At 46.3% G+C, this 23,073-nt stretch overlaps 1 protein-coding gene across 5 annotated transcripts in view; it reads left to right on the top strand.

The window, feature by feature from the left end:
- ZDHHC14 (zinc finger DHHC-type palmitoyltransferase 14) overlaps positions 1–23,073 on the top strand; it is a 283,988-nt gene that overhangs the window by 219,491 nt on the left and 41,424 nt on the right. For all 5 annotated transcript variants that reach the window (XM_046670055.1, XM_046670052.1, XM_046670051.1 and 2 more), the window contains one exon: positions 19,215–19,352. In XM_046670055.1, the coding sequence (XP_046526011.1) occupies positions 19,215–19,352 (138 nt within the window). The remainder of the gene's footprint in view (positions 1–19,214; positions 19,353–23,073) is intronic.

The following is a 23,073-nucleotide window of genomic DNA, read 5'->3' as shown; positions in this document are numbered from 1 at the left end:
TCCATCCTGTGTGGAATCTTTCTGCTGTGGCTGGCGCCACCATTTTGTTTCAGCCGGATAAGGCGACCCTTTCTTGCAATCTGTTTCTCAACCTGCTCTCCCCGCAATAAGATCCCTCGTGTTCTGCTACAAAGAATTTCTTCCAAAAGAAATTAAAGTGGAGAAAGAGTCTAGAGGTGCTTTTGAAGTAATAACCAAAATAAAATAAAAGTCCACAGCATCTTTCATCTTTCAGAGGAATTTACTTCATTACATGTTTGTTACGGGTGTCAGTCCATGTAAGAAGATAGAAATTCCTTAAGGTGGAATACCTGGGCCTGGGGATCTGCATTTTGGCAAACTTCCGAGGGGATTCTTATGAACAGTCAAGGTTGAGAGCCATGCGAACAGACTTTCTCTGACTCTCTCTGGTTCCGTCATTGAGATCGGGCCATCTGGATGCGTTGGGAATTGCTCATCTCTCACACAGGGCAGTGGCCAGCTGTGAGGCCTTCTACAGGAGGTGGCCACTTCCAGAAGGACACTGCTAAGGTGACCAGAAAAATTAATATCAATAAATAGCTACTATATTTTGAGGCCTGTTGGAAGCCAAGCCTTATAAGTGTAATTTTACAGATGAAAATTCCTCAATAAGGCTGCATTTCTCCTCTGACTCATCTTCAGGCCATCGCCTCTCTGCATATCTGAGGTGGACATGGACAGGGTTGAAGTCCATGCAGCTGCAGGGCTATGCCAGGGCCCACGGGTGGGTGTTGTGAGTCAAAATGAGGAATCAGGCCATATCTGGAGAATGCTTTGTAAAGCAAGCATTTACAACTAGTCCCAAGGAATTTATTCATTGGCTGTTATGTGCAAGTAGAGAGCCAAGAAGCATAAGACAGGCTTCCTGCCCTTGAGAAGTTGTCTGCCTACTCGTGAAAAGGTAGCTAGCATCATAAGGAAATATTTGACAAGGTTGTAGGACTCGGGATATCTGGTCTGACTTTAGGACAGTCATATTATTAAATTTCCATAAAGGGGAGAAAAGGAAGGAAAGGCTAGAAAAATTACACGGCAGCCACACAGAGGCCCTTGGATGCTATCTAAGAAAGAGGGGCTAGACTCAGCCACTGGTGCGTACTGGTTGAACAGGAAATGGAGATGGTCAAAATTCAGCCTTGGGAGGACTGATCTCACACACAAACGTGAAGTGAGTCAGTGAGACGTATTAGTTAGCTATTGTCTAGTGACGCCGTGTAACAAACACCCTTCGAAATCTCAGTGGCTTTTAACAAATAGCATATCCTTTACTCGTGTGCCTGTGGGTCATCTGGAGCAGGTCTGGGCATGTCGCTGGGCTTGGCTCCAGGCATTGCTCAGGCTCAATTTTCTCCTCAAATTTGATTCTGGGACCCAGGCTCAAGGGACAGCAGCTACCAGGGGCATGATCTCCTCGTGGTGTGTCACTGGACCACATGATGGGGTGCCAAAAACGTGGTATCTCTTATAGCCTCTACTTATGGCACATCTGCCAAGACTCCATTGACCAAATGAGGCACATGACGTTGATCATGACCTGTCGGTGGGGCGGGTCAAGAGGGAGGGAAGTGAATATTTGCTGAAGCAATTCAGCCTATCAAGTGTAAGGAGACTTGAAGACCAAAGCCTAGTTACTTTCTGAGAAGCGGTTGTGTGTCTAATTCATCTTTTTAAAACATACGGTGCCGTGCCGTATCGTAGGTCCCTAATAATCAGTTGGTTATTGATTTGCCTAGAATTTCCTGGAATTGGAATTGGCCTCCAGCCACAGACTTGGAGGCTGGTGAGACAAAGGACGAAGCATACCTCACCAGCCCCGAAGTTCCTCCTTCCAAGATAGTTGCAGCTGTGTCAGCTGATCCGGCTCCTCTCTGTCAGGTGTTAAACAATAAATGTTTCACAGAATTCCGCCCACCATTTGTAGGAGTTGTCAGGCCTGAGCTGTTAAAGGCTGGAAACTGGAATAGTGAACAATAACCTGTGTGCTTTAGTTTTGAAAGCTTAATACAAGTTTGTACATTTAAAAAAAAAAAAGCTATGAAAATAATTTGGTTTGTTGGAATAGGTTATTTTATTTTATTTTTAAAAGGTTGAAATGTCTTTTAAATAAAAGACTAATTGAAATGGAAAGATTATATTGGGATAAAAGAAGAATCATTTATTTAAAAATCTAATAACGTACCTGTGAAAATATAATTATTATCTTTTTTGATTAAAGAAGTGAAATGGATACATAGAAACAATTTATACTAAAATAGCTCTTTTCTTTTTTTGATGCCATCACAGACTTATCTATGGCTTTTTACTCTTGGAGGTAGTTCTATATACGTTATCTCATTCGCTTTTCACAACCAGCCTGAGCATTCGTCTGGGTGGAAAGTGTCACCCCTATTTGAGAGAGAATTCAGCTTCGGAGAAGCCAGGGGCTTGCCCACAATCAGACAAGACTCTAGCAGCTAGAACTACCAGGCAGACTCCCAACCTCCATGTGAAAGTTCGTCAACCACAGACTTAGAGCAGAGAGAAACTCAGCTGGCCTGGAAGCAAGCAGCAGGTGGACCAGTAAGATCTCACACACAGCCTAGTGCAAATGCATTGGTCATCCAATAATTAGTGGCCACCACAAGTGAGGCTCTGTGCTTGGGCCCAGGGCTAGGGGGAAGCGTGCTGGAAGTAGGAAGGTGAACACACATGGTCACTAGCCCTTAATAGCTCATAAAGGCTCCAGGATGAGAAGAGATGGTCAGTGTCTGGCTTGACCTCGTTGGGCCCATGCAAAGTCATTGATAAGCTCAACTTGCTAGTAATTCCCCCAGGATTATCGTGAACTTAACAAGACAACATATATGTGTAAGTACTCTCAATTTTTAAAAGCCTCTCATAGAGGCACGTGAAGATTATGGTCCTCTCCTGAAATGAGACTGCCTGAACATGCTGGCTTCCAGGACAGCGCAGGCTCTCTGGACCTCGAATTGGGCCTTCTCCTCATCAGGGTTCTCACCAGTCCTTTCAGATCCACGGGGAGAGTTGAATGAGGGGAGCTGCATATTTGAAGCAGAAGGTTCCAGAAAGCTGATGGAACGCAGCAGGTTGAGTAGAGGCAGTGAGCCCCGAAGGTGACATGGCCTGGACAGAGTGAGTTCCCCAAAAGGCCCAGAGGGGGTCTCACTTGCTGTGAGGACAGACTGACCAGGACTGCAGTCCTACTGCAGACAGGCCACTTACTCCACCGGCTTGAGTCGCCTCCAAGGGCACGGCCTGACCAGGGACCCAGACCCTTGCTTCCAGGGTTGGCTGAGAGCAGGCATTCCTGACCTGGGTGCCATGGATGGAATTTCGGGGTGTCCATGAACTTGGATGGGAAAAACAATTACATCTTTATTCTCACTAACCTCTAAATGGATTTTAGTGTTTCCTTCCGTTATGAGTACAGGCAACAAACCACGTTAGTACTGTTAGCCACCACTAGAAACCACAGACATTTTCATGTGACATTCCGGTTACTGCAGAGATCTCAGAGTAACACTTACATTTGTCACTACTTCAAAATCACAATAGTTGATAAAGCATAGTTCTTGTTAGTTAGCATATTAATAAATCAGCATGTCATAATTTTAAACTTATTTTGAGAAAATATTTAGTATTGATTTCTTTTGTCACCTCATGTATCTTACGTATTCAAAAACATTCTGGGAAGGGGACCACAGGCTTCAGGAGACTGCTAACGAGGTTCATGGAACACGCAAAAAGTCAAGAACATCTGGTTAAATCTTTTTTTTTCTTGAGGAAGATTGGCCCTGAGCTAACATCTGTTGCCAATCTTCCTCTTTTTTTTTTTCTCCCCAAAGCCCCAGCACATAGTTGTATATCCTAGCTGTAGGTCATTCTAGATCTTCTATGTGGGATGCCGCATCAGCATGGCTTGATGAGCAGTGTGTAGGTCCACACCCAGGATCTGAACCCGAGAACCCCGGGCCACCAAAGTGGAGCACAAAATCTTAACCGCTGTGCCACAGGGCTGGCCCCTCTGGTTAAATCTTGTTTAGACTTTTCACTCGTTAGAAAATAGATTCCTTAAGATGAAAAGTAACGTCTTCTTTCCACCCCACCAGAGAGTTTGTATTGACCTTTTTTTCAAGCAATATGCAACAGCATTTCTTTCAAGAATGCCATTTTTAAAAGCGCTTTTTTTAAAAAACGAAAACAAGCTACACTGGGCTCCTTTGTCTTCCTTCCTCTCTTTCTTCCTCTTTCTCTCTCAACCCAAACACAAGTGTGCAAAACACACATGCACACGGCTTCCTGAGGGAGCGAAGGCAGGCATGGATGCCCACCATGTGGCCTGCTGAGGCTGGTGTTCAGGCTGCTCTGAATTCTTGATTGTTTTTTGGGAGCATTTGCATAATCCTTTCATTACAGACAGGGGAACAGTGAGCTCAGCCGCAGGATGAGACGTGTGTTGCTGGCTCTTCCCGGCTGCTACTTCCCCACCTTTCTCTGTGCTTGGGTAAATAGAACCCATCTTAAAAACTGCTTAAAAATTATTGAGAGTTCATCGTTTCCCATTTTTCTTGTCTCAGTCCCTTTATGCCACTGAGAAATAACGGGAAGAAAAGAACCCTTGGTGTAGTTCAAGAAATTAAAACTTTCCCACAGAGATAATACAATATTGTCTTAAATTTAAAGGAAAGATTGTTTCCATGCCCCACGTGGCTTTTGTAATAGTTTGTATCACACACCTTTCCACTGAAAGTTGGCAAAAATAAGATGGTATTATAAAGTATATTCTTGGCTCTTAGGAGTTAAACTTGTAAAAATATTATAAAAGAATGGTATGCCGTTCATCGTACGTTAAAAGTCACCAGTTTTCTACAAGTGGTTTGTGCCTGAAAAGCCATTGCTTATTACTAACTGATTTATGGGCTTGTTTTTCAGTAAAATGAACCCAAAAAAATGCATTTTTTCCATCTTTGATCACGCTGAAGCTTTGCTGGAGGACAGGAAGTGGCCAGCTTGTGTGCCTGGGATTACTGTCACTCTGAGCTCAGGGGAGCCGTGAGCTTGTAGCCTCACCGTCCTTTCGGGCGCTGCACGTGGCTGGGTCAGCACTCCATTCCTTCACGTGCTGGAGGAATATCTACTGACTGTTGATTGCGTGTCAGGCTCTGGGCTAGGTTGGCGCTGGGGAGACAATGGTGAATGTGATCAGCGTGGTCCTGCCCACCAAGAGTTTACGGGTTCCGACCAGCAACACAGGTAGAGTACCAAACACCCGTGGCACAGGGAGATGAAAGAACATGGGGAAAGTGGAGGGTCACTTGGGAGAGATTCCTCACCCAGAGGAAGGAGCATCCAGCCTGAGCCCTCAAGGAGAGCACTGGTCATCAGCCAAAGGGAGGCAGGCAAGTGGAAAGACATGCTGGGCAGGGAGAACTATGACCTGTGCAGAGGCCCAGGACAGAAGACGGTGGGCAGACCCCAGGGACTGGAAGTGGCTGATGCGGGGACTCCAGGCAGAGATTGAGAAAATGGGAGGCAGAGGTAAGCAGATGCCTTCCAAGCCATTCTAAGGAGCTTCAACCTTATCCTGAGGGCAGGGACAATGGAGTGACCTTATCAACCGTGTGTTTCAGAAACTGCCGTCTGGGGGCTGGCCCCATGGCCCAGTGGTTAAGTTCGTGGGCTCCACTTTCGTGACCTGGGGTTCGCGGGTTCAGATCCTGGGCGTGGACCTACACACCGCTCATCAAGCCATGCTTTGGCAGCGTCCCACATAGAAGAACTAGAATGACCTGCAACTGGGATATACAAATATGTACTGGGGCTTTGGGAAGGGAAAAAAGGGAAAATTGGCAACAGATGTTAGCTCAGGGCCAATTTAAAAAAAAAAGAAAAAGAAGAAGAGAGAGAGAGAAACTGCCCTCTGTCTACATTACAGAGAGCAAACTGGATCGTGGCAAGGTGGAACCAAGGAGATGGGTGGGAAGGCTTGTTGCCCCATGGTGGGGACAGGGCACTGTGGACCAGATTAGGATAGCAGCCATGGAGATGGAAAGACTACATGAATGGATTCTAGGAATATTTCAGAGGAAGAACCAACAAGACTCAGGGCTTCCTTAAATTCTTGGCATTGGGGCAAAGAAGAGTGAGTGTCTGATCCCTCTGTCTCCAGAGAATATGATTATTTCCCCCTGTTAAAAATAATGCTCTTAAAGAAAAATAGAGTTCACATAACTGAACTATGAAGTCAGACGCAGAGAAGGAAAGAAGGAAAGGAGAACAAGAAATGCTAGAAAATAATAGGAAAAGAAGTACAGAAGGGAAGGGAGCAATTCGAACACTGGGGGGAAGCGAGAGCTGGTGAGGCCGATGGAGCAGCAGTTGTCCTGGAGTCAGCCTTCCCGGGCGGAGAGCAGGCGGTGCTGTGACAGAGGAGCTCGCCGTGGGCTGGAGGGAGATGCTCTTCACGTGGGGCAGGGGCCGCCCCAGCAGCTGCTGAGGAGGCAGCGGAAGAGTAGACCCCACAGTAACCCAGCTCCCTTAATCCAGAATGTCTCCCCATTGCTGCCAACACGACCTCTCCTCTCTATTGTGCAGCTCTTTCAAGATTACAAAGTGATGTCGTAAAGAGCATTAGAGGTTTGGGGTGAGTGGGGTGGGTTGGTTAATGGCCTTAAACAAAAAGTGTTATGGTATGCCACTAATGAGCAATCCATTTTCAATCCTACTTTAAGCAGGAAGTGTCTTTCCCCCTCTGCTAGATTTCTTGGATAGAGCACAGAGGCAGTGGACAGGCAGTGCCCAGAGGAGGAAGGGAATCCTTCCAGAAAGCCCACGGATAATGATGGACTGTCCGTGGACAAGGGCTGGACTCTGGGCAAGCACTTAGGCAAACACGGGAGGAATGAGAGCCTTGTCTCAGGATATCAGGGGGCAACCAAGGGGACCCCAGAGGTGGATCCAGGCTGGACCAGGGTCCACTCTCCTAGACTTTCTGACTGAAAGTTACAGCAGTTCCTTGGAGAGAAAAAAACTGGGAAATAACACACTTCTTTAGAACTTTTGCCTGTAACTTTGTAGAGTAGATCATCATAGTTCTCCTTCCAGAGTGGCTTCAGACATTCCCGAGAGTCCTTTGTTGGCATCACAGAGGCCCAAGGAATGACCCCAGCCCCTGCCGTGTTGTTATCCACACACAGCTGAACCGGGTAGATCCCCCCTGAGTCAGGAATCGGGACCCAGAGACGGAACAGTTGTAAAAACTGCCCGCGCCCCAGGAGGTGTTAGTGAGCCTTAGTGTTTCTAGCAGGTCACACATTTCATGTTCATGTCAGTTCATGTCATCACGTGGGCCTTGCAACAGCCCCGAGAGGCAGGCATGGAGGGAGGGCCCGCACACCCATGTGAGAAAAGGCGGGTGAGGTTGGCCTGGGAAGCGGGGGGCTTACCCCCGAGAGGCCGCTCAGAGCATCCTTGCTTGGGACCCTGTACTTAGCAGAATTGGAGTCCTGGTTTCCTTGGTGTGTTGAGGACAGAGCCATCCCTTGGGGACAGACCTTGTTAAGCTGACGTCTCGCACGGAAGGTGCAAAGACAGATGCTGATGTGTTAATTTTCAGTCAATGACTGATGACTCGCTGCCCCAGGGGCCAGCCCTCGCTGCCTACAGTCGAGCTACTTGGGCAGCCATTCGTAATCAGAATGCCAATTTATGAACATGGAATGAGAACTATTACAGTCATAGGAAGCAGAACCCTGCATGGCCCACCCTGTGGGGCTTTCTGCATACCTCACTGTGATACTTTTATACAAGACTGGGAGCCATTTATATGTACACTTTAGAGAAATGCTTTGTTAGAAGACTCTAGTAATTTAAAACAATGCATTTAAAGTAGATTTTAAAACATATGTCTTTTCTTATTCCATGCATTCATTTATTTATTTTAAAATCGTTTTCCACAAAAGAAACAGACCGCATGTCTAATGCAATATTTTGGAAAGTGCATCCCCCACTGACAGGAAAGTCTCAACAGAATTTCTGGGGCCTCCGGGGCACATTTTCAACCTGTCCTGGATTAGTGCCGTGAAATTCAGCCATAGTTCTAAAGCAAGGTAAAATCGGAGCTAGGCCAGAGGAGAACGGTCTCCGGCTGCGGTTTTTGTGTTTCTCTGACCAAGACATGCTTGCCTCCTTTCTGCCTGTAACTGTCAAACTGCAACACCGCTTTAAAAATACTCTTCTTCAATCCCCAGAAAAGCCACAAGCAATTACTTCATGAAAGTCTGTTTCTGTTCGTCTTGCTCTTGCCATGTGTGCATTTTTCTGACTTGCTCTGCCTTGCTTGATCTGTCTGTGGTCTGGGCTTTGAGACCCTGGGGAGTGTGCATGCTCGAGTCTTGCTCCCTTCTGTCTTCCCCAAGTCTGCCTTTCCCTCAAGTTTATGTTCTAGCTCAGACCTCTCCTCAGAGCTCCAGACTTGCAGGTGCACCTGCTTTCCTGACCTCTGCACTTGGGGAGCTCAGAGACATCCCAAGTTACCATTCCCCCGTGCCCCCCACCTCGATGAGTGCCAACACCATTCAGGGGTCGCACAAGACACACATCTAATAAGGAGTCATATTTGACTCCTTGCTCTCCCATCCTTACCTAACCCATCACCAGGTTCAGTATGTTTTCCTACCAGGTGGATCCCAGCTCCATCCATTTCTTTCCCTTTGTACTCCCTTTGCAGCCATGGCCGGCTGCAAGCTACCATCATCTGTCACCTGGCCGGGGCAGGAGCCTCTTAGTGGACCCCCACAATCCACTCCTCCCCCCATCCAATCCACCCTCTAGGATTGCAAGCAGAATCTGATCACAGCGCCTCTCTCCTTAAAAGTGCTGTCCTGCTGGAGGCTAATAGGAAGAAGGCCAAGATCCTTTAAGTGGTTTACCAGATCTGTGCCCTGCCCGCCTCTCCATACCCAGCTGGCACTTGATTCCTCCTTGCTACCTGGGCTCCGGCCCCACCGGCCCCCTCTCAGTTCCTGGAACAAGCCACAGTCCTCTCTGTTAGCCCCTACCCACTTTTGAGGGAGGGCTCTGGCGGGTTCCCCAGGGAAACACACCCCTCCTGTGGCTTCTGTACTCTGCCTTAGAGGTGCTGACAGTTTGTCATAGCATGCTGTGGGCCTATTTGGTGACGATCTCTGCCTGTGGGGGCGTAAGCTACGGGAGAGCAGACCTTGTCTGTTTCCCTCGCTGTGTTTTCCCTGTAATCAGCACCTTGCCTGGCCTCAAGCTGCTCAGTAAATATTTACTGCAAGAGGGAGGGAAGGAAAAAAGGGAGGGCAGGGGGAAAGGTGAAAAAGAGAATTGGATATTCCTCTGGCTGTATCTACCTTGTCTCTCCATTTTACCTTTCTCTCTTAAAAAAAAAGTGTATTGCTTTTTGGGTTCTATAACTAGGTTAGTGTTCTCAACTGGAACAGAAAAGTTTCCTTCCCCAATCTAAACTAAATGAAACTCACAGCCCACACCCTCAAACTTCCCAGCAGTACAAATAAAAAATGTCAGACTCCAAGAGAAATGATAAAAAAATTTTAATTAAATCTGATCAGGAACTAGTAACCTTGATACAATTCTGGGAGGATGGAAATGACATAATTGAAATTATACATATATTTATTCACTCAACAAATATTTGAGGGCCTATCATGTGCCAGCAACAAATTTGAATAAAGCAGTAGCTTTCAAACTTTTTTTCCCTCTGCAACTCACAGTAAGAAATACATTTTACATTGGGATCCAATATACACAAATAGATAAAGTTTTGTGAAGCAGTACTTAAATTGACTACGTGAGATGTCTTGGTATTTTCTATTCTATTCATTTTTTTTTCCTAATGCTGGTCTTGACCAACTAAATTAATTTCATGTCCCACTCCTTGATCACAGCCCTTAGTTTAGAAAAACCCTGAATAAAGCATAGGCCCTTCCTGAAAATAAAGCAGCTCCCGTCCTGTGTGGACAGGTGACTGTAGCATTATGCAGGGTGAGCAGAATGCCACCCTCCAGCGGGGTTGGGATTGTGGGGCATGTGCCTTGAGGACCCAGGTATGGCACACTTAGCAGACTAATCTAGGTAGGCACCTGCCTGCCTGCCTTCTTGGAACAACTCAACTTGAAAATAGTTGTGGAAATTAATTACTTCGATTTCAGCAAACCAAACCCATAAGTCAATCATTGTTAACCCGAGGTTTAAGAACAAGCTTCAGGAAGTCATATGTAAACTGCCGTGTGTGAGTGCATAAGGATGGGGGGACCATAGTTTTCATCAGGTTTTCAGAGCATTAGGGAATAAAAAAAGGTTAAGAACTGCTGTCCTGCAGGTTAAGAAACAGAATTTCTGATATTCATAGAAAACAATACCATTTTAGCCTTTGCTGCCTCTCCGTCTTGTGTCCTCCGTCACTTCCTTCTTCCTTCATTAACTCGTTCCCACCACGCCTTCATCAGGTCAGCCTCACCCAGGCTAGCAGCACCCAAGAGCCCTCTCCCCACCCGGCCAGCTGGTCTGAGCTTGGTAGCCCTAGCAAGTAGCGCCCAGGAGGGTTTGTTCTACTTACCCAAGGCTCACCATAGGCAACGGGATGCTCGCCTGCTGTTAAGTTAACTCCTAGTTAATCACAACTGCCTCACTGTACTTTGCTTTTAGAAGCCCTCTGTCAATCCTTTCAGACAACCCAATGGAACCTCTAGCCATTAATCTGCCACAAATTCGGAAAGCCCGCTCACAGGCCGTAACCTGCAGCAGTTAACACAGCTGGGTTCACGGGTGTGCAGGATCCAAGGTTGATTTCATGCTTTGCTATTGAAATTCTTAATGATTTTTAAATAAGATGCCATATATTTTCATTTCTCAGGGGGCCCCACAAATGACCAATCCTAACCATTACATCGACACTTTGGCCTATGCTTTTTAAGAGCACCTCTGTTTAGAAAAGTCATTAAAGAGCCACTGACTAGACCATAGTGACTCAGTGAAGTGCTTGCATGCTTTATATGAATAACAGCAACAAACAAGGAAACAACACACTATATTTAGTGTCTAAGAAGTCTGTGCTGACCTGACTCTGGTGGCAGGAGTGTGCATATAGTACTTTGTAGTTTCTGAGTGCTCTGGAGGCTGGGCCTACCCGAGGTCTATCAGAGAGCTAGTTCTTATAAAATACTTATAGCGTTTCTACTGCCGAGGCCTGCCAGCATGTCCTAATTTTGTGTAGGGTAGACACAATTGACTTCAATTCTTGAGAAGTTTGATTTAGCCGTACGATCACAGTATTTGAGCTGGGAAGAACCTTTTACAGCATATCCAACTGCGGAGGCCCAGAAACCTGCACAGGTTACATCAGTAAACAGGCCAAAGGGCAGGACCCAAATTCAGGTCCTCTACTTAAGAATCCAACATCCTTTCAAAGTGCACCACCCAGCTACTGTTTCGCGGCAGCGCGATATCACAGATACTAGGAACCTAACTTGGGACTGCTGAGAATAATTACAGTAAATATTTACTAGCTGACTGTAAATCTTTTTTTTTTTTTTTTTGGTGGTTGTAAGCAGTGGGCCATTTTAGAAAATGGAATATAGTGAAGAAACGCAATATGTCCAACAGATATCGGTCTATCTGCTCTAGTTGATGGGGAAGAAAAGGTGAGCAATTGGGGAAAGGGGCGTCCTAGCCCCCAAGGAGCTCAGTTTGGAAATGCATTCGCTCTGCAGACCGTCAAGGCTGTGACCAGTGAAGAGTGAGCCCCAGCAACAGGAGCCACCCAAGGAGTACAAGCAAAGGGCTGATGTGATCTTATTTGCTTTGGGACGTCCCTCTAGCAACAGTGTGGAGGACAGACTCATGGGGCGACCCAGGAAGATTTTGCAGTGGTTCATGAAAGAGATGACAGGGGCGTATGCATTGGAATGGCCTTCAGAGACAGGGAGCAGAAGCATAGAAAAGATAGCAGGAATACAATTAACAATCCTGTTGACCGCCTGGATGTGAGAGATGAGAGCAAAGGGTGAGGAATGAATGCGTTCTCCATCTTGGGCAACTAAGGGCATGGGGGTGCCATTTGCTAAGAAGAGGCAGGTTAGTGAGGAGGAGAGAGTACAGGGGAGCATAATGAATGTGGCTTTGGCCCTGCTGAATGTGAGGTGTCTATGGGACAGGTAGGAAGAAATGTCCAGCCGGCAGTTGGAAAGAGAGCGTGAACTCACCCGAGGAAAATATATCAGTGAGCAGCATCAAGGCCCGAGTGTGGAGCTTAAGGATCAATGACGTCCAAATGTACCCTCAGATAGTGCCCTTGGGTTCCACAGGAATGACTGGGGTCATCCACTCCCAACGACACCCTCCCAGACCTGGATATTTGCAGTCGATCACCAAACCTTGAACCAAAGGGACAAAGGGATTGTAGAATCTTGGGCACGTGCCCTAAAATGTCAATCACACGGGCAGCTGGAGAAGCAGATACTTCATGGGGCCGAATGTCTGTGCAGAGTGACGGTGTGCTATGAGGATTTTGGAAAACCCTACACATGACTTCTGAGCGTCAAACGCCCCTTCTGCCCTTCTGAGTCTGGCTTCGCTTCTATTCTCTGTCGCAAATTGGGGCAGCCAAGACTTGTCCCCAGAGACCTGGACTGAGCCACAAGGACCGCTGCCTCTAAGAGTACTGGACAAGGCAGGGCGCCTTCACCCCAGATCTCCAGAACTTAGAGCAGGAAGGAGCTGAAGGTCTTCTGACCAAGGCCCACCTTTCAGAAATGCGAAACTGAGGACAATTATGAACATTCTAAATATGAATATCAGCACTTGCCCTTCTTTCTCTCTAACATCCATCCACATAATCTTGGAACACGCAGGCATGAGTGGCACGAGACACCACCCCCTACAGGATGTATATAATTGTATTATCAGATGAGATACTATCTGCAAATGCACTGTAAAAATGTTTAAAGCACAATCTTATCTGGTTTTCTAAATTTTTCTGATTTTGGAAGAAAAAAATCCTAAGTTTAAAGAAAAACGAATTTTCCATTTTGTACCTTTCAAAACATTTAACTTAATTTAAATGTAATTAACATTTCAATGAGAAGTTTTAAATTTCAGTTGCATACTTACGTCTTTTATTTTCATATGATGCTCAAGACAGTCTTAGAGAAAGAACTTGAGACATTCCTCTTCTGACCAGGCTGGGACACAGATTGCCCAGAGCCCAGGATCACTGCAGGGAAAATGCAGAATTTTCTGGGCCACCGTGGGTGCCTGGCCTGGGGATTTGATTGTTATCTATCTCTGCATCCCATCTCGAGAGCCTATATTAGAACCCAATTTCTGGGTGATTTCAAATTTTAACATTCTCAGATATTGTATTCTTTTCTCTGACAGCCTTCAAACACAACTTTTGCAAATACTTTTCCCTTAGTGTTTCAGTGGATTTTTCTGTTCCTGTCCGATTTTAATACTTCTCTATTTCTCCTCATTTTTAGGGCCTCTTTTTCACATTCCATCTCTCCTAAATTAAATCTTTCCTCCATCAGAGGGATGGCATAGTCACTCAACACAGCACCTCCAGCTCTTGGTCTGTCACTTCCCTCCACAGTTCCCTCTTCTGTAAAGTGTGGGAACGACACCCATCTCTCGAGGCTGTTGTCAAGAATAAATTAAATAATGATGTCACAGGCACTCGGTGAATGGTGACTTTAATCATCATTAATAATATTATTTTCATTATCATTTAGAGTTTTGGGTTAACTCCTTTTCCTAAGTTGTGTTCCCACTGGCCATTTTAATGGAAGCTTCTTTCCCCACTCAGGATCTGAGGGCAGGTGACTTCTTGAAGTTGCCGCCCCTGACTTGAATTCCACCCATAGCCTCTTGGTTTCCCAGTGGCGCCCTGCGGAGCTTTCAATAAAACCCCCTCTGCCTCTCACTATTAGTGTTACCAAACTGGGTTTGTTTTTGCCCACCGCCCAGAAAGCCAAACACCAAGACGATGAGATTGCAGCAGAGAGAGGGTTTACTCACAAGGCAGCCATGCAACGAAGTCAGAGCATGAGTCTCAAATTCACTTCCCCGAAAATAGGGGCTCAGGGATATTTATGGGATGGGGGCAAGATGGTCTGAAATGTGGAGAGAGGTGATTGGAGGTGAGGAGAGGTGAGGGAATTGATGGTCTGTGCAAGTGCAGTCAGACTTCATGTGTCTTCATAGGACCCATGTTCACAAAATGGCGGCGTGAGCATGATCTGAGGGTGGAGTTTTTAGTCTCTTGACGTCAAAGGTCGCCTATCGGACATCTCCGCGGGCCCAGGTGGTGAGTTGGTGGTCTCAACCGGCCTGAAGTGGACAAGGGGTTCTAATTCCTGAAAAACAGCTCACACACCCATTACCATGGGGACCGAGGCTCCAGGGAGATGTTATCTATAGGAGCCCAGTGGGAGTCAGAGAACATATTGCCTAAACAGCACAGTTAATGATGAGTGGATTAAACAGCTAAAAGCTATAATCAGTAATTGCAAGAAGGAAAAAAAACTTTAGTTCCTAGCTACGGAATCTTCAGTGGCTAACTCTCTGCCGGTTTCATTAGCAGGAGAGGCCAGAGGCCACTTCTCTCCATGAGATGATCCACATTAACAACTGTCTGATCAGCTCTTTTAGCTTCTAGTCAACAACCCTCAGCCTTCTCTGAATGCGTCCAAATTTCCTGGCCCCCTGCCTTTTCCTGTTGGCTTGCTCAAAATCTTATCTTTCAGCAGCATTTTCTCATGTCTCCACCTGGCAACCAGGAGCAGTGATCATTCAAAAACCTACTAAAGGCAATTAAAGGCGTTTCTTCCCTCACTTAGTGCCTAGTTGTTGAGTGTCTGCTACATGCCAGGCGCTTAGGTGCCAGCGCTGTTAGGGTGCCAAGGAAAGATCTCTCACCTCCAGGCGTCCCCTGGGGAAGGAGAGGGAAACAGGTCCACAAATCATCACGGGGCAGCCTGATGCTCCCAGAGCTGCCATCGGTTGGGACCCCCAGCTAGCTAACCCAGATCTCAAGTTATTAGAGAACCTTCTAGGTTTATCAGCCCCCACCCCACCCCCGTGTTCCGTTCTCTTCCCCCCCAGGCTCTGTTCTTGTGCAGCAGCAAGGCTGAGCCCAGATCTACAATAGCCTCCTTTAGGGAACAGCGTCTCGCTCTCTTCAAATGAACCCTCCTGAGATGGTACAGAGTAGAGATCACACCCCTCTGGAAGGATCCAAACTTCAGAACCAAAGGATGTGCAACCACTCCAAAGTGGCTTTTTGAAGAGCTTCTCATCACACACACCACACCCCTACCCCTGCTCCTCCTAGGACGTAGGACACCCCATTCAGTTTTCCCACACGGAAAATATACAAACGGATCTCTAGTAAGAGTTGTTTGAAACCTCTCAGATGCTGTGGCTGTGTGCATCTAGCCCTGCCAGCTGTTGGACTCCCCTCTCCTCCTGCAGATGTTCTCCCTCCCAGCCCATTGCTGCTTCCCTCGGGTCCCTGGGAGCCACGTCGGGTGTCACTTCTCACCAGCACTCGCTCTTGCCCCAGCTCAGCTTGTGCCCAACTCCTGTCTGCTCTTCTTCCCTGGAAACTGAATGGCCCAAGCCTCTCCATTCAAAATGACCCCAGGCAGCTCCTCAGCTTCCTCCACCCCCCTGAGTGAGAGTCACTGCATCCAGAGCAGAGCCTTGCAGGGCAGCGTGAGCCACCGTATCGTCCTCATCTTGTCCCATTTTTATCCTTGACCCATAAAGGAGAATGTTGTATGCTGCCAATGATGGCGAGAGACCAGACTGATTTCAACACTAAATTAGATTTTCCTCTGTTAGGTGTTCATTCTGTGGGTCGGAGGACTGTTTCGAGTTGGAAAATAAAGTGTCCTCACCAAATAGATAAGGAACTCCTGGAAGGCGTGGAGCGTTACGTTGTTGTTTTTCTTGTTTGTGGTCCTAGCCCCTGATGCAGTGCTGGGCACAGCAGTGTGGCATTTAGCAGTCAAGTGTTCTGGGGGCAGATGAAACTGGCGCCATCCCAGCTTTGCTCCTGTTAACCGTGTGACGTTAACGTACTGGCTCGCCTGGACGTCTTTTTGATAGTATGAGGGCTTATTCAGTCTTTTGACAAGTATTTATTAAAGGCTTACAGTAGAGTTGGCAGATAAAAGCATGTTAAAAATAAATAAGATGAGTTTAGATAAAGGTGGGAGTCGAGCTGACAGGACTTGCTCATGGCCCAGATGTAGGGGTGAGGGAAAGATCAGGGTGAAGAATGGTGCCCGGGATTCTGGGGGGTCGGGGGCAGAAGTTAAATGGGAGTCTGAAGAGGAACGTGTTTGGAGGGGGATAAGGGGAAGTTCTCTCTAGGGCATGTCAAGTTTGAGATGTCAGGCAGTTCAGCGTGAGTCTGTTGCTGAAGATGGCACATGGCCATTTTAGCGTCATCAGTGTATAGTTGGCATTTGAACTTGGGATGAAAAGAGACTGCCCAGTGAGAGAGAGAGACCATGGAGAGAGCAGAGGCCCAGCCTGAGCCTGGGGTGCAGCCCACCACCAGAAGTCAGGCAGAGAGGCAAGGTGAGGAAGGAGATGGGAGGAGGGGCCAGGGTCGGGGAGAATGAGAGTGTGAGGCGCCGTTAGACAGACGGCCATGACTCTGAGGCCTCCTGTCCTCCGGAGATGCCCATGGAGTCTCTTAAGCTGATTACCACCGTGTATTCAACAAACACAAAGGAGGACATGGAAAACATCAAATAAAAGAATTTCTCAATGAGACTCCATTTTGAGTGGGATTGTCATCAGCCAAGAAAAAGTTCTCAAAAAGACAAGTTTCCAAACGGAAACTGCTTTCAGCTCAGGACTGCCAGAGAGCCGGGCATTCACACCCGTTCCTGAGACATCGCTGGTTTCCCAAGAAACCCCCCAGACCCCGTGACCGACAGTCTCATACTCATCGTCTATTGCTTTCACTTCTCCGGTTGCTGTGCCTCCCTCAGGAAAGCACAGCATCACAGCTTGGCTAATAGGAAACTTTCTAAGCTAAAAATACAACTACCCCCTGCCCCGCCCCCACAGAAAGCGTCTACAGCGGGCCGCAGAGACCTTGGTGCTTGGGGTGGGGCTTCCATGATGTTAGTTATGCCTCCCAAGCCCACTTGTCTTCTCTGCAGATGGGCAATTCTCACGTCCTTGAAGAGCCTCCGTCCGCCACGTATTTGGGATTTGAAGATGAGCTTTCACAGCTGGCATCCAAGGTTCCAACCTCACGTGTGTTTTTGTGCCCCCAGCCTCCACTTCCCATTCCCATTTTCTATACTCAGGTAGAAAGAAGAAAGGTTTCTCAAAATGGTAGCCTCAAGCTGTTAGGACAATCTGACTGATTCAGATTTTTTTGTTCTCCTTTTGTATTTCTTTGTGTAGATCTCTGTTGTAAAGCCTGTGCAGGTCAGTGACTTGGGGGAAAAGAGGTTGTCTTTATGCAGGGGTTAGTTTTTCCAGCTGGGTTGGGTTGGCAGCACATGTTAACATGTAACTCACATGGATACACCAATAGGAATTACTTTCCTTTGAGTGTCAGCATCTTGGAGGCCATGGGTCGGATGAACTGGCTGTTTCCTGTTAATGTCACTTGCAGATAACAGTGACTCTTACAGTTCCTCTGCCGCCAATATCTCCAGGTGTCCTCGTGCCTGCCCTTTTCAAGAAACAAGCTTGCACTCGACATAAAAGATGAGATGAGGGATTTATAATAGGTGACCAGAAAGCGATGAAATTGACTGCCTCGCATAACTTCATAATGTTTTATTTCCATAGTCACACTTACCATAGCCTTCTCTGTATGTTTTTAAAGCACTTAAAGATAAAATGTGAAAATTGGGTAGAAGCTAGGCTTGGAAAAGAGCCTGAGTGAAAAGCTGAGTCGTATGTCTAGCGTTTTCCAGCCCATGGCGGGGCAGGAGGCCTGGGGGCAGTGGGAGTATGAGAAGGGCCCTCTGGATCGCCCCTCTAAATGGGAGATCAGCTGAGTAGTAGAGAAGAGAAGCACTTTGCCATTAGTTGCAAGGGGAAGAACAAATCACAAACGCACAACGGGTTTCGTGTGAGAGTCCCAAGATGAGAAGACATGGCTTTTGTACTAGGGTTCCGTGGGTGACAGCTTGAGAATGCCCAACCCCAGTGCTCTGACAAAGGGCTAGAAGCAGCATACGCATTGGGGAGACGGGGGCAGCCCTGAAAGACCTGGCCTCAGGTTCTAGTTCCCCATACGGGCAGGCTCCCTTCTCTCTGAGCCTCAGTTCGCTCCTCTGTAACGTAGGGCAGCAGCATCATTTTCCCCTTACGAATGTTTCAAGGCCAAATGGGTTCATGTGTGTGACTTCTCTTGACAAACTATAAAGCATCATGTATTTTTTTTTTAAATGCTTTCCCAGACATTGTTTTGCTTAACCCCACAAGAACTCCTTAAAGTTTTACAGGTCAGGAAGCTGAGAACTGTGGGCTAAAAGATCCAGTGAATTACACTGCTCTCGAAGATCATAGTTCACTTTAAAAAATGATATCAATTCTTCTACAACTATTGAAACAGCAGAGACGTTTCCTAGGAAACAGTTGTAACTGGGATGGAAGAACAAAGCATTGTCCCTCTGGCCTGTCCCAGGTGGCTAGTGACCTCTCTGTGGCCATTTACCATGAGAGGAGATCATTCAACACCACACACCTGTGAAAGGCCCTAGGCCCGCCCAGCCCAGCACTTAACATCAGAGGTGTTGGTACCATCTTAAGGGAAGATTGTTCTGTAAGCTAAAGAGGTTTCTTTTACAAAACAGGAAAATCTTTACTAATTTTAATGAGAATAGAATGCATACTCTATGTTTTTTTCAAAACAGCTAAGCTCTCTTGAAAGAATAATGATGTTCTCGAAATGTTTTAATGTTAAGCATTTCTCTGAGTGGTTAATTTGGAAATACATAGTATGATATTGTTTTACTGTATTATCAGAGGTTGGATAAAGGGTGGTTGGGATATTGGGGAGGAGGGACTCCCTCAAGTAAAAAGCATTAACAAGTAAATAATAAATTAATTCATAAAATCATTTTATTAATTGACTTCCATCTCTTTTTTTCTGCCTCTCATTTCAGAACGGTTTGATCACCACTGTCCCTGGGTAGGCAACTGTGTGGGGAAAAGAAACTACAGATTTTTTTATATGTTTATTTTATCTCTGTCTTTTCTGACAGTCTTTATATTTGCATTCGTTATCACGCACGTCATTCTTCGTAAGTATGCTGGCGAAATCAGATTACGTATGTAACCATTTGCCTGACTTTGGTTTTCTGATTTGATTTCGAGTTAGTATTTTGATCATTTCGGGCTTTCTCTTTCTTCTCTTCCCCCTTCTCACTTCCTACCTTCCTCCATCCCTCGTCATCTCCCTCTCTCCCTTCCGGTCCCCATTCCCGGTCCTTCCAACAGCAGCTGCCGGGTCACACCTGGATCCAGCTGTCTTTCACTTCTAAGACTTTTTCCTTGATATACTCTCCCTCATTCCAACCTAAGTAACGTCACTTTTTCTTCTGCTAAGGGATTCCCTGAAAGAATCATCCCCATATTTTCACAAAGGATAATGTGCTGCCCTGATGGCAGAGCTTTTTTTTTTAATGATATCTACTTATGCAGGAACAGTCACCCTCCCTAGAAAAAAATGTGTAGGATAAAGCCTGGGTTTTCTTACGCACAAGTCTATCTCTTAAAGACATACATTTGATAAGATGTTTGATTCTCTGCTAGAACATTCATAAATGCTTGGCATATGAAAGAAGCAACTTTATTAAAAATGAGACTTAGGGGCCGGCCAGGTGGTGCAGCAGTTAAGTTCACACGTTCTGCTGCTCAGCAACGCGGTGTTCACCAGTTCGGATCCTGGGTGCGGACATGGCACCACTTGGCAAAAGCCATGCTGTGGTAGGCGTCCCACATATAAAGTAGAGGAAGATGGGCACGGATGTTAGCTCAGGGCCAGTCTTCCTCAGCAAAAGAAGAGGACTGGCGGCAGATATTAACTCAGGGCTAATCTTCCTCAAAAAATAAAAAATAAAAAAGAGACTTAGATATAAATGATTTTAATATATATTTGCCTAGGCAAATGGCATTTTTTCATCCCCCATTCTCAGGGTCATCACTTTGAATTTCTCTTGTCTCTGGACCATTCACTTTCCTACAATTGGAAATGATGAGAAGGAAGTTAATTGGTTTTGAACTATATATTTAAGCCTTAAAACTTCCATCACAATGCCATTAGCCCCACTAAAGACCAGCATTGTCTCTTGCCCACGTTCCTGAGGTACAATCACCCATTAGCAACTACAGAGCCTCCCTCTGGAATGTTTCCAGAAGTGTCTGAGCACAGGCCTCGCTCTCTTCACATACAACAGCACCAAAACCACAAATGGAGCCGAGCTGCGCCAGAGTCAGAAATGCATATTCTCCTCCCTTCGCTTCGTGGGATTGGTGAGCTGGCTTGCGGGAGGTGGGGGAGGAGCAGTATGGAACATTTCACACTCATTCTTTTGAAATATTGGTCGATTTTGCGCATTAAATGGACTGTCTCAAATTTTCGTAAGCATTTTAATCCTAGTTCCCATTCTTTCTGACTGAAATCCTTACATCTGCATGTGACACAAATTTGTCATATATGCTTGAGAGCCATAAGTTGGTGGCACTGCAAGAAGAGGATTCACATTCATTAGAGATCTCTTCCCTACTACCTGGGACAGATGCCAATAGTGGCTCTGCAGGGGCATCTCTGCTCTCTGTTTTCAGAGTCTCGGAATGGCCAAAATGTAGCCAGGGTCCCATCTACGTATTAATAGGCAGAAGAAGCAATTGTCTACACTAGAGTAGAAGTAAGTGCTAATATGCCAGCATATCTATGACACTAAAAAATAGCACGTAAACATTACATTTTTCTATCATCTTTAGCAACTTCGAAATGCTTTCAGATATATTTATATATTATTGCATTGTATTTATGGCCTTGCCCCTACATTGTGGATATCAAGGGCCAGTTTTTGCTCACTCGACTGCACGCATAAAGTCTGAGAACACACACAAAGCCACCTGTCACCACAGGTGGGTTGCGATATACATTTCACTTGCATCTTCTCTAAAGTTTTACTCACCCTGGCTCCAGCAAAATGGAGTTTGCTGGAGTTTATGCTTATATGTTGGTAATCCAGTCTTCCATCAAAAAAGCATTCAGAATTTATCTGCCTGCAAGTTACCCAAATATTTTGGACAAAAGCCAATGAAGATTTTCCTCTTCCCTCATTCTGTACTCTCCCCAAAAACTCCCACTAAACGACACCACCCACCCCCAATTTGGCTTGGCATGGGACGCTTTAAGGAGAGCAGAGGTTTTTTTCTCTTTTGAGGAAGATTAGCCCTGAGCTAACATCTGCTGCCAATCCTCCTCCTTCTGCTGAGGAAGACTGGCCCTGAGCTAACATCCATGCCCATCTTCCTCTACTTTCTATGTGGGGCGCCTACCATGTCTGCACCCTGGATCTGAACCGGCGAACCCCGGGCCGAGGAAGAGGAAGGTACGCACTTAACCGCTGAGTCACCACGCAAACCGAGAGCAGAGGTTTTTACATGCTTCCCATAGTCCCACTAAGATTCTGAAAACACTGGCAAAGGCACAGAGCGATTTGAGAGCAGCAGAGAGCTGTTCTGAGCTCTCCCTGCTGCGTAATGGGCTCTGAGAGGGACAACACGACAGGAACCGGGGGTGGGGGGTGGGGGGGGGGGGGCGGCGGGCAGGGAGAGAATTCTGTCATCGCAAAGATTCCTGGGAAGATGACATCTGGATTTCCTTAGAGAGGAAGGAGAGTCTGGGAAAGCAATGCCATTTGGGTTCAGTAGGCAAAGAGAAATTATTTCTTTTGGTCTCCTAATTGTGCCTCCAGATTGTGTTTGTGCTGAGATCTGCAGCATGTCCACTTGCTGGTTTTGCCCTGCTGGCCTAGCAGAGGTGGAAGAGAAAGCCTTAAGCTTGCCTCAGCAGTTCTCCCACCAGTGGGCATCCTAGCACACAGCACATCCTTGTGCCTCAGTGGTGGCCAGTGGGCACAGAGAGGAGGGGAGGACAGCACAGAGGGAGTGAGAACGCAATGAAGAATGTGGAGCCATCCCACTCTTAGCCTTCCCCGTGGCCTGACACGGTTTGCAGTTACACAGACATGTCCAAGACACTGCCTACAACTCCCACGTTGTAGCCACACCAACAGGAAACACCACAGAGACGCACTAGAACCGGCACTTCTCTCCGTATTCATCTCATTGCTGCCCCAGCGCCAGATTATGTCCCCAAACACATGGCTTCCCACAGCACAGCAGGGACCCGGCGTCACCACCCCAAGATCGGAGCACTAAGACTTCCTCCCTGTGGGCTTTTCTTTTTAAAAAGCGTCATGTCAATACATAAAACAGAAATTGCTTCTTGTCAGATCCATCTTCACTCAAGCCCCTAAAGGAATGTTTTTTTGTGTGGACAGTTCATGTCCCGGAAGGAGTCAGTGATAAACTTCAGCTTTATGGGTTTGTTTACGATGGGTGCAGAGAAAGACGTCTTTTATATGTAGCCTAGTTTATAAGACGTCCAGGGTCAAAAGTTAACAAACTTTGGGAAAACAGTCTTTCATAAAAGAAGAGAAAAAATAGCCTACAGTATTCTGGTTTCCTATTAAAATGAGGAAAACAAAGGAGTAATCAGAACTCTAATTTATGGGCCAGTATGCAGACATGCATCTGCTTTTATTGAAAAAATATCCAGCAGATGTTGGGTCTAATTATGAATCTACCATTTTCTTGTTGAATAACTTTAGTGGAAGCTCAATCTTTGTTCAGTATACTGAGTGCCATAGCATGTAGGAAATATACTTATTTAATTGATCTTTAGACCTATGATTTTTAAGTAGATGAGAGAGCTTCCAGCCTGCA

This window comes from Equus quagga, chromosome 8 (genome assembly GCF_021613505.1).
Source record: "Equus quagga isolate Etosha38 chromosome 8, UCLA_HA_Equagga_1.0, whole genome shotgun sequence".
Classification (NCBI taxonomy): domain Eukaryota; kingdom Metazoa; phylum Chordata; class Mammalia; order Perissodactyla; family Equidae; genus Equus; species Equus quagga.
Note: the sequence above shows the minus strand (reverse complement) of the source record. Positions and strands in the feature narration are given on the sequence as shown.